Source organism: Trichechus manatus, unplaced genomic scaffold (genome assembly GCF_000243295.1).
Source record: "Trichechus manatus latirostris isolate Lorelei unplaced genomic scaffold, TriManLat1.0 scaffold00022, whole genome shotgun sequence".
In the NCBI taxonomy this organism is placed as follows: Eukaryota; Metazoa; Chordata; class Mammalia; order Sirenia; family Trichechidae; genus Trichechus; species Trichechus manatus.
The window spans coordinates 18,845,454-18,864,732 of NW_004443958.1; the positions used below are offsets into that span (position 1 = coordinate 18,845,454).

The window sequence follows — 19,279 nt, forward strand, 5'->3', positions numbered from 1 at the left end:
AGGCTCTCAATACATGACTGGGGAAGAGCTGCCTCCTTAAAGTAGAGTTGCTTTAATTGACATGGTTGGAATCAAGCATTCATTTGCTGATGTGGCATGACTCAAAATGAGAAGAAACAGCTGCAAACATCCATTAGTTAATCGGAACATGGAATATATGAAGTATGAATCTAGGAAAATTAGAAGTTGTCAGAAATAAAATGGAAAGCATAAAGATTGATATCCTAGGCATTAGTAAGCTGAAATGGACTGGTATTGGCCATTTTGAATTGGATAATCATATGGTCTACTATGCCAGGAATGACAGATTCAAATGACATCACATTCGTCGTCCAAAAACATTTCAAGATCTATCCTGAAGTACAACGCTGTCAGTGATAGCATGATATCCATATGACTACAAGGAAGACCAGTTAATATACAACTATCATTCAAATTTACGTACCAACCACGAATGCCAAAGATGAAGAAATTAAAGATTTTTACCAACTTCTGCAATCTGAAATTGATCAAACATGCAGTCAAGATGCATTAAAAATTACTAGTGATTTAGAATATGAAAGTTGGAAACAAAGAAGAAGGATCAGTAGTTGGAGTGCATGATGTCCTTCTTCTGGAACTGGTCCCTGCTGATAACATGTCCAAAGTACGTGAGATATAGTCTCCCCATCCTCACTTCTAAGGAGAATTCTGGCTGTACTCCCTACAAGACAGATTTGTTCGTTTTTCTGGCAGTCCGTGGTATACTCAGTATTCTTCACAAACACCATAATTCAGATACATCAATTCTTCTCCTATCTTCCTTATTCATTGCCCAGCTTTCGCATGTATGAGTCAATTAAAAATACTATGGCTTGGGTCAGGCGCACCATAGTCCTCAAGGTGACATCTTTGATTTTCAATACTTTTAAAGAGGTCTTTTACAGCAGATTTGCCCACTGCAGTATGTCGCTTGATTTCTTGACTGCTGCTTCCAAGTGCATTGATTGTGGATCCAAGTAAAATAAAATCGTTGACAACTTCAGTATTTTTTCCATTGATAGTGATGTTGCTTATTGGTCCAGTTGTGAGGATTTTTGTTTTCTTTATGTTGAGGTATAATCCACACTGAAGGCTGAGTCTTTCATCTCCATCAGTAAGTGCTTCAAGTCCTCCTCGATTCCTGCAAGCAGGATTGTGTCATCTGCATATCACAAATTGTTAATGAGTCATCCTCCAATCCTGATGCTGCTTTCTTCTTCATATAGCCTAGCCTTTCGTATTATTTGCTCAGCACAGAGATTGAATAAGTATGGTGAAAGGATACAACCCTGATGCACACCTTTCCTGATTTTAAGCCATGCAGTATCACCTTGCTCTGTCGGAACGATTGCCTCTTGGTGTATGTACAGGTTCCTTATGAGCACAATTAGGTGTTCTGGAATTCCTGTTCTTTGCAGTGTTATCCATAATTTGTTATGATCCACACAGTCAGATGCCTTTGCATGGTCAGTAAAACACAGGTAAACATCTTTCTGGTATTTGCTTTCAGCCAAGATCCATCCGATATCAACAGTGATATCCCTCATTCCACCTCCTCTTCTGAATCTGGTTTGAATTTCTGGCAGTACCCTGTCAATGTACTGCTGCAGCCGCTTTTGAATGATCTTCAGCAAAATTTTACTTGCGTGTGATATTAATGATATTGTTGGATAATGTCCGCATTCTGTTGGATAACCTTTTTTTGGAATGGGCACAAATATGGATCTCTTCCAGTCAGTTGGCCAGGTAGCTGTGTTCCAAATTTCTTGGCATAGACAAATGAGCACTTCCAGCGCTGCATCCATTTGTTAAACATCTCAATTTGTATTCTGTCAGTTCCTGGAGCCTTGTTTTTCACTGATGCCTGTAGCTTGGGCTTCTTCCTTCAGTACTGTTGGTTCTTGATCACATGCTACCTCCTGAAATGACTGAAAGTTGGCGAGTTCTTTTTGGTAGGGTGAGTGTATGTTCCTTCCGTCTTTTTTTGATGCTTCCTATGTCATTCAGTATTTTGCCCAAAGAATCCTTCAGAATTGCAACTCAAGGCTTGAATTTTTTCTTCAGTTCTTTCAGCTTGAGAAATGCTGAGCATGTCTTCCCATTTGTTTTCTAACTCCAGATCTTTGCAGATGTCATTATAAGACTTCACTTTGTCTTCTCAAGCCACCCTTTGAAATCTTCTGTTCAGCTCTTTTACTTCATCATTTCTTCCATTCACTTCAGCTACTCGACATTCAAGAGCAAGTTTTAGAGTCTCTTCTGACATCCATTTTGGTCTTTTCTTTCTTTCCTATCTTTTTAATGGCCTCTTGCTTTCTTCATATATGATGTCCTTGATGTCATCCCACAACTCATATGGTCTTTGGTCATTAGTGTTCAATATGTCAAATCTATTCTTGAGGTAGGCTGAAAATTCCTGTGGGATATACTCAGGATCGTGCTTTGGCTTTCATGGACTTGTTCTGATTTTCCTCAGCTTCAATTTGAGTATCAGCAATTGATGGTCTGTTCCGCATTCTACCCGTGGTCTAGTTCTGACTGATGCTATTGAGCTTTTCCATTGTCCGTTTTCAGAGATGTGATTGATTTGATTCCTGTGTATTCCATCTGGCGAGGTCCATGTGTATAGTCACCCTATATGTTGTTGAGAAAAGATCTTTGCAATGAGTATGTTGCCGGTCTTGCAAAATTCTTATTATGCGATCTCCAGCATTGCTTCTATCACCAAGGCCATATTTTCCAACTACTGTTACTTGTTTGTTTCCTACTTTCACATTCCAGTCACTAGTGATTATCAGTGCATCTTGATTGCATGTTTGATCAATTTCAGACTGCAGAAGTTGGTAAAAGTCTTTAATTTCCTCATCTTTGGCATTAGTGGTTGGTTTGTAAATTTGAGTAATAGTTGTGTTAATTGGTCTTCCTCGTAGGTGTATGGGTATTATCCTATCACTGACAGCATTGTACTTCAGGATAGATCCTGAAATGTTCTTTTGGTCTATGATTGCGACGCTGTTCCTCTTCAGTTTGTCATTCCTGGCATAGTAGACCATATGATTGTCCGATTCAGACTGGCCAATACCTGTCCATTTCAGCTCAGTAATGCCTAGGATATCAATCTTTACATGGTCCATTTCATTTTGAACGACTTCCAATTTTCCTAGAGTCATGCTTTGTACAATCCACGTTCCCATTATTAATGGATGTTTGCAGCTGTTTCTTCTCATTTTGAGTTGTGTCCCTTCAGCAAATGAAGGTCCCGAAAGCTTGACTACATCATTAAGGTCAACTCTACTTTGAGGAGGCAGCTCTTCCCCAGTTGTATTTTGAGTGCCTTCCAACCTGAGGGGCTTATCTTCCGGTAGTATTCCAGTCAGTATTCTGCTGCTCTTCATATGATTTTCACTAGCCAGTTTTTTTTAATTAGACCACCAGGTCCTTCCTCCTAGTCTGTCTTAGTCTGAAAGCTCTGCTGAAACCTGTCCACCATGGATGACCCTGCTCATTTTTTAAATACCGGCGGCGTAGCTTCCAGCATCACAGCAACACGCGGGCCACCCCAGTACAACAAATTCTTTGATTTTTATTTATTTAAGTAAAAACTTAATGCAAGGCACCATAGAGGTTTGCATTGAAGTACAAAAGAATAATTTCAGGCAATGGACAGAACAGAAGGAATTATGTAGTACTCAGAGAAGGAAAAAAATATTCCTAACTTAAAAAGTTTGCAGGGTTGTTTACATAACAAACAGTCAGTACTCTTCCAAATGACAAAGGCTCTTGTGGAACAATTGTTAAGTGCTCAGCTGCTAACCAAAACATTGGTGGTTTGAACCCAGCCAGCAGCTCCACGGAAGAAAGACCTGGCAATCTGCTCATGTAAAGATTACAGCCTGGGAAACCATATGGAACAGTTCTGCCCTGTCACATGGGGTCACTCTGTGTTGAAAATCAACTCGACGGCACCCAACAACATAAACACCAAAAATGGCAGAGCTAGTTCTTTTGGGGATACCTCTGTCCACAGAGCTGACTGCATAAGGGCCCTTGATCAGACAAGAAAATTTGGGTGATAATATTTTATTTAACTCTTTGATGAAGTTTTTCTCGTTGTTGTTGTTGTCCATCTTTAATCATACAGAAAAAAATCGTGGCCCAAACGTGTTACACAGGGTTTAGTCTTCCTGAACCCACTTAACATGTCAGCATGTTAAATACTATCCAGTTCCTGTCTTCGCTTTTACTTAAATGTTTGCCTTGATTTTCTTCTGTAAAGTTTAGAACATAATGTTTTAATGTCTAATTCTCTGGGCAGTATGCCTTAGAACAGTTTAATATATAGAAATTTATGCTTAGATAGTATTTCTATAAGGGAACTCTTTGGTTTCAGTTAGATGATTTGCTGGGTAATCACTCCAAGTGGTCCCATCATTTTACATTGTCTTTTCTTCGTTATAATGTGGATCTAAAATATAGTCACTTATTTAATGATAGTTCCTCTTAGTAGTCTAAGATGTTGTGAATGTGTTTGTATTTTCATTTCAGTTCTATACTATGAAAAGCTCTATTCTTCATGAATTCCTTGGAGAAATGTGCTAAGAACAAAACATTGGTAGAGCTTTATAACTTAAAGGGAATTTTTGAATCACTTTTTAAAAATTTTATTCTTATAATTTGGATTTAGCTCTCTTTCCTTCAAGCAAAAAACCTCCTAAACCCAGACAGAAGCACAAAGGTAAATCCCAGGGTCAGTTTGGCCTGCCTTTTCCCTCACCTTTCCTGTAGGAAAATCACTTCAGAAAGTTTCCCTTTAGAAAATGTAACCGATAGCCTGTACATTTTATGTAGTTACAGCTTTAGTTTTATTTTTAGTCTCCCTTCCCCATAGCTGGAGTTTATTTTTACCCCTTTGTTAGTCCCTTTTACCCTGTTTCTGTAACCCTTAACAAATTTTAAAGAAATTTCTAGCACTTTTTTTTTTTTTTTAACCTTAGGTGATTTGCTCTTTCTCATTTCTTCCCATCCCTAAAAAAGATGTTTTATTCCCTTTCTTAATCCCTATCTGTTATTGACTGGGAGAATTCTGAACATTTCAGTATACACTTTTTATCTATCATTGCATAGAAATCCCTTGATAAGAATAAGATTTTTCTGACTTGCAATGACTTTGATAGTTTAGAACCGATCTTCAGTTAGGTGCTCAATAAATTATTTGATTTTGCTAACTATTTTTCATGGGCCATTTATTTAGACTCAGGAATTTGTTACAAATGGCTGAAGTTCATGGAGGTTGAGAATCCATTAAGGCCTTTGGGTTTTCCTAGAAAGTGATAATTGATGACCTTTGAGACGGCAGCTTTGATGGGAAGGAATTGCAGCATTATAGTTGTACTTTGTTTGGGTTTTGCTCTTTTTGTCCTTGAGGAAGAGTGGAGACAGTGACGTAGCCCAGTCTTTGAAAAGATTGCTAACAGAGGACACAGAGCACATGCCCACGTGCAAATGTGTGTGTGTCTTTTACAGTGAACTCAGAACAGGGCAAACCCCATAAATTAATACAAATAATAGGCAAAAATTTACTTAGATTTTAAAAACCTAGTCATTTGCAGGTCTTCTCCAAACCAACCGTTCGCTGCCATTGCAGACCAGTTGCAGCAGGTGAGTCGGTATGCTTTGACAGAGGTATTGATAGTACAACTGTCAGTTGTTGTCTGAGCCAGGAAACAAAAAACGTCTAAGTTGGCTTGGAGTCAGAAATTTGTTATGATCTTGGCTCAACTCCAGCTTTGTGACTGGGCCTGCTGCTTAGCTCTCAGGGATTCGTAGTCCCCACATGTAAAGCAGGGACTCTCACCTAAGCCATTTGCTCCAGTGGGATGAATGTATATGTGAAAGCCCTTTGAAAACTGCAGAATACCATAGAAATATAAGAATGGTATTTATTTCAGTGTTTTAATTTTCCAGTCATCTTCTTTAGTTTTGTTGATTTGTCCTATAGGTTAAAAGCACTTATAATAACATGGAAACCTTTATTTGCTTTATCAAAGCCTCCAGTGCTTTCCATCCAATCCTTGCTATAAGATATTTTCATGTATATATCCGATCTCTCCTTTTTTGGAGGGGGTGGTGGTAGAGGTTCTGTTCGTTTTAAAATTTGTTTTAAAGAAAAATATTGTCTTTAATATTACCCTGAATTTTTGTTCCATATTCTAGTGCAAATGATTTTTTGTTTGTTTTCATTCTGTAAATATGCATTTAATTCAAGGTGGAATTTTGTTTTTTTTTCTATAGGAGCAAAAAAGCTTATCCGTATGAGTAGTATAAGAATTCAGCTATGACACTGTGAGTTTTGTGTGGAGATAAATAACCTGTGAGGTTTCACAGTCTCCCAGTTAGGTTTTTAATAACTCCAAATGCACTTACGTTTTCTTACATACAATTAAGTCAGTCTCTATATCTTATTTCCTTATATAACCGTATAAAATTATGTTGGGACTCATCTACTGTAGCTCTGTGCCGTACTTGCGTTCAGACTGTTTTCTCTCTTCTTTAGCCACCGGAATGCAGTGGGTATATGCATTATATACAGATACACCAGGTGGCAGCAGAATGTCATGGAAGGAAGTTAGGCATAGCACTGTTGCTTCTAAAATTCAGGTCCTTGTGTATAGTTAAAAACAAAAAAAAGAAGTGATAATCACCATTGTGAACAACACATATAAGAAGCAGAGAGTTACGTTGTTAGGTGCCGTCGAGTCAGCAGAGCTTCCAGTATCACAGCAACACGCAAGCCACCATAGTACGACAGACAGACACGTGGTGGCAGAGAGATACGGCGGTGAGAAAACGGAAGAGTAAGGTGAAGACTCCTAGCCCAGACAAGAGTGGCCTTACTAAGACAGGGGCCTCCCAGGGCTGTGCGCATCAGACAGTCCGAGAGATGATGATGTGGGATGCTCCAGAGCCACATGACAGTGCAGTCTCAGGCTGCCCCGATGCCACATTTCAGTAGACTTGGAGAGGCAGCTCAGGAACGACGGAACTGGCCAGTGGGAGCTGTGGTGTTGCCTTCTGTAAGAGCTGTGTTAGAACTTAACTTCTGTGTATCTGTACAAGGCGTCTGATTATAGGTGTGCTGGGCTTTTCTGCAGTCACCCATAAGCACGTGATTATATAGGTCAGAAGAGAAAAACATTCTGAGAATATAGTGGTAGAATTTCCAGTGAATTTTATTTTCTGACCTTTTAGAATGTGTAATGTTTCTTCTCAAACCTTATAGTTCTTCTTTACCTACTCTGCTTCCTTTCTTTTCTCCCACTGATTTTGCCGCTCAGCAAAATCTCCCATCCCATACATCTCTCTTTATTTCTATCTCAGGCTTCAGTTTGACTCTTCTCGGCAACCCTTTGTATATTACTCCAGAAATTCTTTATAAGAAGCATGGTATTACTTATTCCTCATTTTGAGTTCTTAGGAGACCTTGAACCTGCTTAGAGGCTGAAGGCAGGGCAGCAGTGATGGACATACTATCTTGTAGCAGTTCCATTGATGCCATTGTGTTTGGTAATTTATATCAAATCATGTGATCACAAAGGAAAAACAAAATACAGTGTCTGAGTTACCTCAGAGGTGCCCTGGTGATGCAATGGTTAAGTGCTCAGCTGGTCACCGAGAGGTAGGCGGTTCAAACCCACCAGCGGCTTAGTAGGAGAAAGACCTGGCGATCTGGTCCTGTAAAGATGACAGCCTAGGAAACCGTATGGGGCGGTTCTCCTCCGTCCTGTAGGGTCTCTGTGAGTCAGAATCGACTCACTGGCACACAGCAACAACAGATTAACTCAGGAAGAACCACATGCAGAAGATCAGATATTTTCAACCTGAAAACTCTAGCAAAACAGCATGCAGTAATTCGTCATAGCTGAGTATGTGTGTTCTGTCCCTCCAGCCTTCCTGCAGTAGAAGCTAAGTGGCTCCCGCTGGGTGGTGCACAGTCACTGAATTTCTGTGTGGCTGGAGAGATAGCACGTTAATTTACATGACAGTAGTACAAGACCCTGTAAATGCTTAAGGCTGATATGATGGAAGCTCAGTCACAACTGGTCGTAAATTTCTGTAGCGCAAAAGAAAGAAGGATAAGTAGAAATAATTGGAGTAATAGTTAAGATTTTAAGGAAGCAGTATAATGTTCCAGCAGGCCTTGAAAGATAAGACTGTTATTGGGGGGTGGGGGTAAAGAAGGGAAGGTTAAGGGAAGTGTTGCAGTGGAGGGCCCTGTTTGCAGGAAAGCATGGAAGACAGGTGTGCCAAAGTATGCTCAGAGATTGGAGACTGGGCATATTGGATGTGAGCACTGGATAAGTTAGGGAGCGGGTGAAATTACTGTGGTAGGATCTGACCTTTTTAGTTTAGAAAGCAGTGGGGAGCATTGGATTTGGGGAGTAATGTGGAAGTTTTGAGAAGCTTAATTTGTTGGAGGTATATAGGGAAAATTGGATGGAGGCACAGGGAAAATTGTAGAAAGGTGTATCATCAGTCAGGATGGGCAGAGTCCAGTGGTTCTCAACCGGTGGTGATTTCGCCCCCTCTGTGTAAACATTTGACAGTGTCTGGAGACATCTTTGCACTTTTAGTTGTCACAACTGGGGCAGAGGGCGAGGGGTGCTACTAGCATCCAGCTGGTAGAGGCCAGGGATGCTGCTAAACAGCCTGCAATGCACAAGATAACCCTCCACAGCAAGAATTATCTGGCCCAAAACGCAGCAGTGCCTGCGTTTAGGAATCCTGGACTAGGTTATGCCATGGTAACAATCCCAGATTCTTAGTGGCCATGACAGTAAAGATTTCTTTTTTGCTCACTCTGCCCGTGCATTGGGAGTTGACTGGAGGTTCCGCTTCATATTGTCTGTATTCTGGAGTCCAAGCTGCCGGAGCAACCACTGTCTGGAGGATTGCTCATTCTTTATTGGCCAGAACTAGTTACGTAGACCCTGCTTCCACAAAGGGACGAGGAATTACAATCCTACCAATTGCCCAGAAAGGGAGAAAAGTACAATGTTTGATGAACAGCATTGATTATTCTCAGGGAGGGCTACTTTGGACTAGAGGAGAAGTGAGTAAGAGAGAAACCAGTTTCTTTATCTAAATGTCAGGCTTCTTTTAGTTCCGCAGTCTTTACCTCTTCAGTAGCATAACATCATAGTGTATACAATATGGGATTGGAAAGATGATGTGTTGCCAGATTATAAAGTGGTTTAGTGCTGCTAGACTAAGATTCTAGACCTAAGCTTACCACCTGTTGGGAACATTACAGGTGTGTCTTGATATCGAGTTCCTTAGCTCTTCAGGTAGCTAGACAGGGCCGGGGCAGTGAGAGCCTGCAGCGTGAGCAGCCTTTTCCATTTAGCTCTGTGTACCATGCATGTATGATCATTTTATATATGCGCCATGATGTGAAAAAGCTTGGGAAGCTCTGTGTTTGTCAGTGGACTCTTTAAAAATTATAATTAGAACAAAAAATGATTTATTTTAGAAATAACTCTAGTTGCAGTGTGGAAGCTAGATTGGAAGGGAGAGCTGTATTAGGAGGATGAGTTAGGAAGCTATCCTAAGCGCCTCGATAAGAAATAATGAAGATTTTTCAGTGATGGCACTCTTGAAAATGAATAGGGCAGTGTGAAGACAAAGATGAATTTAGTGATGTGGAGGAGAGTGGAGTTTTATGAAAAAGCCCTGTCAGAACAGTGATTGAGGGTAGGATTATAATTGTAAGCATTTTGGGACTTATCGGTGTTTGTGTGTATGTGTGTGTGTGTGTGTGTGTGTGTGCGCGTGCGCGTGCGTATTAAACTATTACTTAACAGTTACTGATGTTGCTGTTCTAAATGTCCTTTTGTCAACCTTATTTCGGTTCCCTCCATCAGTTTTATTTTGCAGTCTGCATCATGAAATTTAAAAGTCTGACAACACATTGCTTTATATATTTAGAGCAAAAAGACAAACTGCCTTAATTTTCTGAAATTTTTGAAATCTGAAGTATGTAGAGTTTAGAAATGAAAATCAGTATACTGTTTCTAACTAGCAGATAACAGGAGAAAAAAAATTTTTATTTTAGATGAAGATCGACTTTCTAGAAGAAAAAGTATTGTGGACACTGTATCCATTCAGGTGGATATCTTACCCAACAGCGTCCCTTCTGATGATGTGGTAAGTTGTGGAAAGTTTATGGAGTAGGAGTATTGCCTTGAGGTAGACATCATTTAAAAAATGTTTTTGCTCCTCCACACTTTCAAACAGGAAAGTCATAAGTCCTGAGTTATCCTATAATTAATTAAGTTTTTAATTGAAAATAATGAGTTTAGTCTTGAACTTATTTATAATTTATTTTACTGAACTCCTTTTGGCTATCTATAAAGATTCGTAAGCTTGATGTTGTATGTTGTAATATTGTTAGATTTCATGCTGTAATTCAGTGGGGAAACCTTGTCAAAGGAACTATAAATCAACTACTAAGTGAGATTTGTAAGTAAGAAATGTTACAAAAGGTATGTTGTTAAATTTATTTTTAAGACTTCCTGAAGCATAAATTATGGGAGTAAATGGAATTATATCCTCTCACATGAAGCCAAAAACTCATCCCTGATTTGAGAACGTTTTCAAACTTCACCTATGCGGGATGATTTTATCAATTTGGGTACTAAATATAATGAATTCAGTGCAGCTTAGGCTGTATCAGTGAACTATGTGCTTTTTAAGGACTGTGACTTACTTGAAGCATCATAGATTTAATGCTCTCCTCCTGTTTCAATAGAGCACAAGAGTGTACCCTCCTGAGTTATAGGAAGAGAAAGCAGCCAGTATTCTCTAAGACTTACTCCACACAAATCACCAGAGACTTTTTTGATAGTCAAATAAAAATGCCGAAATGCCAGCCAGTCAAGTCAGCCTCCTCCTTGTGCTTTATCTGTTGTTTGCCTTCCTAGGTATTTCATTATTTCTCATTGGTACAGTAGAAATAATTAATAGAATATCCATGTAAGAAAAGGGAAGGAAGTTGTCTGAATTCATACTTTCTCGGCCTGTTTTCCCCTTCCCGTCTCTACCTGTTAATTTGTCTTCAGGAATTAAAACTATTTGCTGGCCAGGGTTACAGCTGACATTTTCTGTGATGCTCAACTCTCTGTTATGTAAAATTAATCAGTTTATTAAGAGATTACCAGCAGAACACCATGTGTACTTGAACAGACAGTGTTCATTGTGAAGCTTGGGGCTGTAAGTTAGATTATAAGGCTGGTTTGATGTTTTGTACCAATATAAGGCTCAAGAACAATCATCTGTCTTCCCTAAATTCACCTCTTCCTTCAAAGCCATTTCAGTTTATACACTCCTTACAGGGTCTCTGTATGGTCGCTATGAGTCCGAATCAACTCAATGGCAATAGGTTTGATTTTTTTTTTTTTTTTAGTAAGAGGGTATGTCTTTTAATGATTATGTATTATTTGTGGGAAGAAATACTTCCAAAGCCTAAGTTTATAGACTTTTATTTTTTCAAGCGTGCAATATATTTTATTGGCATGATTCCATTCTCCTTTTGTTAACTATTTTTGTTTCTTTCAAAAATATTTATACTGCATTTACCATTGTTGCACAGAATCAGTCTGTTTTGGTAAAGTGAACTGAAAAAACATATAAAACCTTAATGTAGGAGGAAGATCCTTGAACATGAGTATTACATTAAAAGTTCATTAATATATTTGTTAACTTTTTTAAAGTCCAATTAATTGTTTTCCGTTGGTTATACTTATAAGTCTTCAGTCGAATGTGGCTCACAATGAGTATCTGAAAAGTTAAGTTACTCTGATACCGGATTTAGCTGAGCACATTGGAGTTTCAGCCTCATTTACCAGTATGGAATCAGCACATACTTATTAGACATGTTTGCTCAAATGCCAGAAGGCAGGATAACATTACCTTCTAGCTTAAAACTAATTAATTAATTAATTTCATAGCATGGACAGCAGAAAGTGCCATCAGTTAGGTGTTTACCAGTTAATAGTATAACAAACTATCAGAATCTGAATGGTATTTTTTTAACAGTGAATTAGGTAAGAAAATCACTTATTCAAAAAGAAGCATTGCTCTTGTATCTGGTCAGAATTATTTGAAATTTTATATACATAATCCCAGTTTGTCTTCAGATATATCTGATTTTTAGAGTGTAATTAAAAAAAAAAAAAATAGCCAGAAAGGTGTTTAAATGGAGACCATACCAAACTTCTATTTTCCTTAGATATAACTCAGATTCTTAGCATAGTCTATTGAATTTCTTGCTCCACTTGAAATGTGTTGGTTCTAACATTTGCAATTTAAACCTTAGCCCACCATGAATCACTTAGTGAACTTTTTCTAAGTGTTACCATATATAGATAGATAGATACCGTATTTATATGAAAATAGTGCACACTTGCTATCTTTGTTTGCCAACCGCACCTCCCCTCTCAAGGTATTTTTGTAAGCACACTATGCTAGTTTTTTTTACAGCAACATGTAAAAAAAATTGACATAGTGGCGCTTGTGAAAATATCTCTCTGGAGGAGGGCACGATTGGCAAACAAACGTAGAAGATGCAAGTTATTTGTGTACAAATATGGTAGATAAAGTTGTCTAAATTAAATTAAGATATTCAAAAACATAAATAACTAAAATAGAATAGAGACTTTTCTTTGATTCCTGAGTTAAAATTATCAGGTTGACTAATAGAAGAAAGCATTTTGCGTGTGATTCTTTGATCTCTTATACAGGCAGTCCCCGACTCTGTTGTAAGTCAGTTCTGACGTAAGTCAAATACCTCTTTTTTTTTTTTTTTTAAGTTTTTGTTATTATTGCCTTTTGTTATCAGTATCTTTATAATCTGATCTTTGTCAGCATCGGTGTCATAACAGTGAAGTCGGAGTTGTAATGACTGTCGGGCGCGTGCGCAGTTCAGTTGTCATATGTCGTTAGAGTTGAACGTTGCCCAACTTTGTTTGTTACGACTTCCAACACCAACATTGACGCTGTCGCCAACTTCATTGTAGACCAGGCCATAGGCTGCTATTCAGCAGTATTTTGATCAGTAAATCATAAAATTGAACATTTGCAAGTGAACATTTGAGAATGATAACACCAGCAAATTATGCACTGCAGCATTGTGTGTAGTACATATTACTAACGATAAAATGTACAGAACAAACAGTCATAAGTGCAGTTCATTGTAACTCAAATATATTGTAAGTTGGGGACTACCTGTATATGCATAATAGATATGGGTGAAACCTTTTATCACCACTCAGTAATTTTCTCTAGAAGGTCATGTTGTTGTTGTTAGGTGCCATGAAGTCGGTTCCAATTCATAGCGACCCTATAGGACAGAGTAGAACTGCCCCATAGGGTTTCCAAAGAGCAACCAGTGGTGTTTGAACTGCTGAGCTTTTGTTTAGCAGCCCAGCTTTTATGGGGAATTGATGAGAATTACATGTATTAAATTTTGAGTACTTATTAAATTTTTCTTTGTACAAATTTAAGTTAACTAGTTGGCTAAAAAGAATTATTTTTTATTCTAGGCCAAATAGCAAATCTTTGTTTTATACATATTCCTTCCCCTTTCCTAAATACAACTGAAGAAATCTGTATATATGCTAACAAAACAAAGAATCTAGCATTAAGTCCGTATTAATCAGAACCTGCTGTGCTAGATGCTGTAAAACTACTAAGGTCTGACATAACAACGACTCTGATTGGAAAAAGATGAACAGCAGATTTTATGCAGGCCCAGGGGCATTATACTGTCTTATGTTAGAGTTATGGATCATACATAAGTCACAAATACTAAAATAAACTTTGAAGTTTTTTTTTAGGAAGGTACCTCATTAGAGACCAATGCACCATTTCTCCATATGTCCAACACAAATAGTTTTTCCCCTGGAGTTGGAACAGACTGTAGTTTGGTGGAGCACCAAATGAAATAAGTGGCTTGCATTTAGCAGCTACATTGTATGAAAAATATGAATCATTGAACGTTAGTATAAAGCAATTTTTTTGGCCTTTTTTCCCTCCCCCCTTAAATAAGATTCACAGAAGGGAAGAGTGGGAGACAAGATCGGAGCCAAATTATAGAGAAGGTTTTTATCACAGGCTGAGGACTTAGTGTATGATTTGGTAGGAAGTGGAGAACCACTGACATTCGGGCAAAGTCATTATCAGAGGTATGCTTTCATAAAAGGATCTCTAGCAAGTGTGGCCAGGCTGAATTGGAATGTAGTGACTGGAGGTAGAGAGGATGGTTAAGAGATGCTGGTAATAGTCCACACTTAGATGGCAAGGACCTGAGTGAGAGTAGCCAGGCTGGAGATGAGGAAGAGGGACAAGAGAGGAGGAGTGTTATGGAGGTGGAGTGGATAGGACCAATAAGAGACTTACTGAGGTTAGAAAAGGGTTACAGGAGGGTGGGGGGAGGCAGACAGAAGCTGGAAGAATGTATCATAATTACCCAATTATGAAAAACAAGAATAAATAGGAAGAATTTGTAGGGTAAGGAACTTTAGCTTTTTACTCCTCTGGGAGTAAACCGGTAATAAGTGAAAATTCTACATAACAAGAATGCTGGCCCTAACTTCTTCTGTGTTCTTTCTCCTGTGTTGTAATTGTCTTTCAAAAGTCTAAAGCTCTTACCCAGTTCTAAGAAGAATGGTGGGTTGTCTTTTCATTGAAATATTAGATTTCTTCTAGGTACAAATAATTGACCAGCTAGAGCCTAATCTTGTATGTCTGCTCCAAATATCTAGAACAAAGCAACTGAAGATTCCCAAGTGTAATCTGACTTCAACTAAAAATATGAACCCTCAGTAGAAACACTGAGGTAGTGGAACTCTTGCCGCTTGATTTCCAGCTAAAGCCTTTGTATTACAGAGAAGCTAAGGTGCAGAGCATGAAGTATTTTGCTTTCATTAGTCTTGCTGCCTTAGACTTAGCCAAAGAAGTCCATGGGCTAAAAGTAGGGATGACCAGAGTCCCAGGCAAGTACTCATGTATCATTTCTTAATTTTCTCAGGGATACTGTAGTGAATGGATATATTAATCCTTCTGAAAATGTGCTGGTGCCACAAAGTCTATTATTGACTTTTTTTTTTTTTTTTCCCCCACCTTAAAGCAGTTTATTTTATACCTTTAGCATACCTAAAAGCAAGAGAAAAATTTGAGGGACCCATGTTGAAGACTATTTCTGGAAGAATAAAACTTGGTGGTTGGCCTTACAAGATCTAAAATATGCCTATTTTAAGATGTTGATTAACTATACTTATTGAACACTTCCCAAAGCGGTGATTCTTTTAAATCATTTAAAGTCTTATTTTATTTTTTATTTGTAAACTACACGTGGTACCAAAATTATAGAGACTGTAGAGTACTTAATTCTCATTTCTCATGTGGCTAAAAATGTATTTATATATAATCTCTGCCCTGAATATCTCAAAGCATTGTTCATTTGTGAAGAGTAGTTCAACCAGTGGAACTCAGCCTGGTTGCACATCAGATTCCTGGAGGTTGAGTTCTGTCATTCAAGGGTTGGGCTGCCCAGTGGATGCTCGTTCACTCACCCAGCTGAACACTGATGTTCAGATGCATATTTGGAAACCACTGCAGTAGGCCATTGTTACAACCAGTGACAAAGTGGAAATTATTTGTTACTGTGGAGTATTACCACAAATCAAGCCAAAACAAAGGAGAAAATTTAAATTGTAAAGTTCTCAGATTACTTGTAACTAGCTGAAGGTATTCTTTATATTGACCTTTCTTAATTCTTTATTTTACTTAAAATCACTTTTCTCTAGGTTAGTAACACTGAAGAAATCACCTTTGAAGCATTGAAGAAAGCAATTGGTGAGATTTTTTGTACTTACTAGCTCTTCTAACATTTTCCTAGCTCATCTTTATCATGGTGCTTGTTTAGATGCCAGGATATATAGAGGCAGCAAAGCAAAATAAATACTGTTGGTTTCTTTATAAATATATAATTGATTTGGCTATGTTCTTTAGACTTCTAATTGCCTTATCACATCATAGATAACTCTTTTCCTCCAGAGAGCCTGGCTGGATTAGAGCTATGAAAGCATAATCACAGTCTCTCTTGGTGGTGCCCTTCTTTGGTGGCCAGAATTCTGGTAATCTTGACTTTATAGGCTGTATGAATCTGGAAGGAAATAAAAAAGACTTGTGAGAAGTAGTCTACACAGTGTCTTTTGTAGGAGAGCTGTGGAAATGAGAACTCTGAGAAAACTAAATATACTGGTTTTTAGCAGGCACAGAGTAGTATAATTAGACATTTGTTTGTAAGGGGGTAAGAGAAAGAAGCTGAGATTGTTAGCTGGCAGCTAAAGAAGTGAAGTCTATGCTACCCCAGCATACGTAGCACTTTTTCTAATTATATATGCACATGCAAAAAAACCTGACCTTTCTTGCCAAGTGTTTTTAGCTTCATCCATTAGAGGATATTTTGCTATTATGACACAATATCAAATATGCCAGAATAAAATTAATTCAGTAAGCATTTTCAAATACTCTGATGTGCAAGATACTTTGAGGGATTCAAGGATTAATAAGATGTTGAGGAGTTTACAGCCTAAAGCAGTGGTCCTCATACTGTGGTCTGTGGACCCCTGGAGGGCCTGGAGGAGACTCTTCAAGGGATCCTTGAGATTATTTTCATCATAATATTGAGACATTCTTTGCCCATTTAAAGTGTTAATGAATTAAAGCAGTGGCACCAAACTATGCTAATGGTCATCATATTCCTCAGTACCGTACACTCGCAATTAAAAAAAAGCAAAAGCAAAATTTACTTAAGAATGTCTGTGATGAAGCAGTATAAATTATTAATTTGACTAAATCTCAGCCCATGAGCACATGACGTCTTCTGTGTGATGAAATGGGAAGTACACTTAAAACACTTCTGAGAGTTAAGTTGCAAGCTGAACTTGCCTTTTCTACATGGAACACCGTTTTTACTTTTAAAAAAAAAAAAAGGACTGACAAAAAGCCTTTGGTATTTGGCAGACACTTCCTCAAAAAGAAGTAAAGTGAGTGTCATTTCAAGGAAAAAAAAAACCGTGTTTGCTGCCCATGATAAAATTAGCACTTTGGAATTTTAGGACTTGTATCTGCCACTTTGGAAACCTCGGTGGCATAGTAGTTAAGAGCTACAGCTGCTAACCAAAAGGTTGGCAGTTCAAATCCACCAGGTACTCCTGGAAACCCTATGGGGCAGTTCTACTCTGTCCTCTAGGGTCGCTGTGAGTTGGGATTGACTCGATGGCAGTGGGTTTGGTTTTTGGTTTTGGTCTACCACTTTAATAGCTCCCCAATATTTAGACTTTTCTAATGAGATGAGTGGTGATACTAACAGATGTGATTTTTTTAAATATATTTTATAATAAAATGTATCTACGTTTGGAAAATCTGTATTAAATCAGCAAACCAGTGTTCCAGATAACCAGTGCATAATGTTACAGAATCATGCATGAGTGAAAGATCTATACAAAGGGTGGAAGGGACTAATGGGTTCTAATGTAACAGAATACAAAAAGTTCATTAATAAGGCCTCAGATTCCATAATACAACTAACTTTTTAGAACTACCACTTGTCGAGTTTTGTTGTAATATCAAAGAAGAATATTCACAATTATGCGAAAAGGCTATTAAAATACTTTTTCCTTTTCCAGTACATATCTTTCTTAAGCTGAGTTTTCTTTATATACACCCACTCCTCACTTACTGACACAGTTAGGTTCCAAAGACCAGACCATTATGCGAAAATCACCATTATGCAAAAATAGAGGATGACCACATCAGATGACAAAATGGAGGGTGACTACATCATTATATAACTGCCAAATTATATCATTATGTAACTGCCACACCACTGACAATCATGGCTCAGCCAAGTTGACACATAATGTTAACCGTTCTCAGCCAGAATTACTCTCACCTCACACCTCGGTGTTCGTTACTGCACAAAGTAGTCGGATAATAGATTTTTTACTGTCATCATAAATGTGAAATATTGGATAACAAGATAGTCGATAAATGAGGTGTAGGTGTTCTTCAATTAAAATAAACTGTTGCATTCAAATTGAGTGCATTTGCACATAGGAGAGTCCATCTGCTTCCTATTAAACCAGACAGTAAAGACGCTTGCAAAAATATAGAACAGTGCTAGTCTTTCAGTAAATTTTTCATTCTGTGTTTTTCCATTGAACAAATATTTATGTTAACATTTAATGGGTTCGTATTTTAATGAGTTAATAGTTGTTAAAGTTTCTCAGTGAGAGCAGTAGTGGTTCCGTAGTAGAATTCTCGCCTTCCATATTGGAGACCCAGGTTTGATTCCTGACGAGTGTACCTCAGACGCAGCCACCACTCGTGTGGTAGTGGAGGCTTGTGTGTTGCTATGATGCTGAACAGGTTTCAGCGGAACTTCCAGACTAAGATGGACTAGGAAGAAGGGCCTGGGATCTACTTTGAACATCAGCCAGTGAAAACCCTCTGGCTCACAGCAGTCTGATCCCGTTGTGTATGACATGGAGTCGCCGTGAGTTGGGGGCCAACTTGACGGTAACTGACAACACCACATTCTAATGTGGGAAATACTGAGAGATAAATCACACAAAAACAAACACTCTTTGCTTTTCCCAGGAATTTTTACAAGTGTAAAGGAGTCCTGAAACTAGAAAGTTTGAGAACCTAATGGTCTGTTGGACAGAAAGCAGACTTGCTCCCTGCAGCCAGCTTAGGTGGAAGCATTGTTTTCAGCATCTGAGTACTGACAGATCGGGGATGTATGCGTCAGCTTGCCCACATCCCCTACTTGTGGCTGCTTTGACCTGGCCTGATTTAATTGTCTGTTTCCTGCCTGACCCCGGCGCATTTGAGCTATACACCATGGTCTGGTGAACAGTGGAGAAGTGAACATAGTTTTGTATTATAATCATTCACAAGCATATCAAGTCTTCAGCTATGTTAGTCTACCACAGTTTTAAGGAGAAAGAAAAAAATATAATGCCCATTTCCTTTCTACCTGCTGTTTCCACATCTTAAAACTAACTTCTTGTTATCTATAGTTTATCTTCCTGAAAAGCAACTTGGTTTAAAGAACCTTGAATGTAATATACTTCATCCTTTGAAATTCACAACTAGGAAAAAAAAAAACAAACTTGAAAAAGTCACTGAG

At 38.3% G+C, this 19,279-nt stretch overlaps 1 protein-coding gene across 5 annotated transcripts in view; it reads left to right on the top strand.

The window, feature by feature from the left end:
* Positions 1–19,279, top strand: part of EFR3A (EFR3 homolog A) — a 101,035-nt gene that overhangs the window by 71,085 nt on the left and 10,671 nt on the right. For all 5 annotated transcript variants that reach the window (XM_023728201.1, XM_004373010.3, XM_023728202.1 and 2 more), the window contains exons 19-20: positions 10,133–10,224; positions 15,885–15,933. In XM_023728201.1, coding sequence (XP_023583969.1) covers positions 10,133–10,224; positions 15,885–15,933 — 141 coding nt within the window. The remainder of the gene's footprint in view (positions 1–10,132; positions 10,225–15,884; positions 15,934–19,279) is intronic.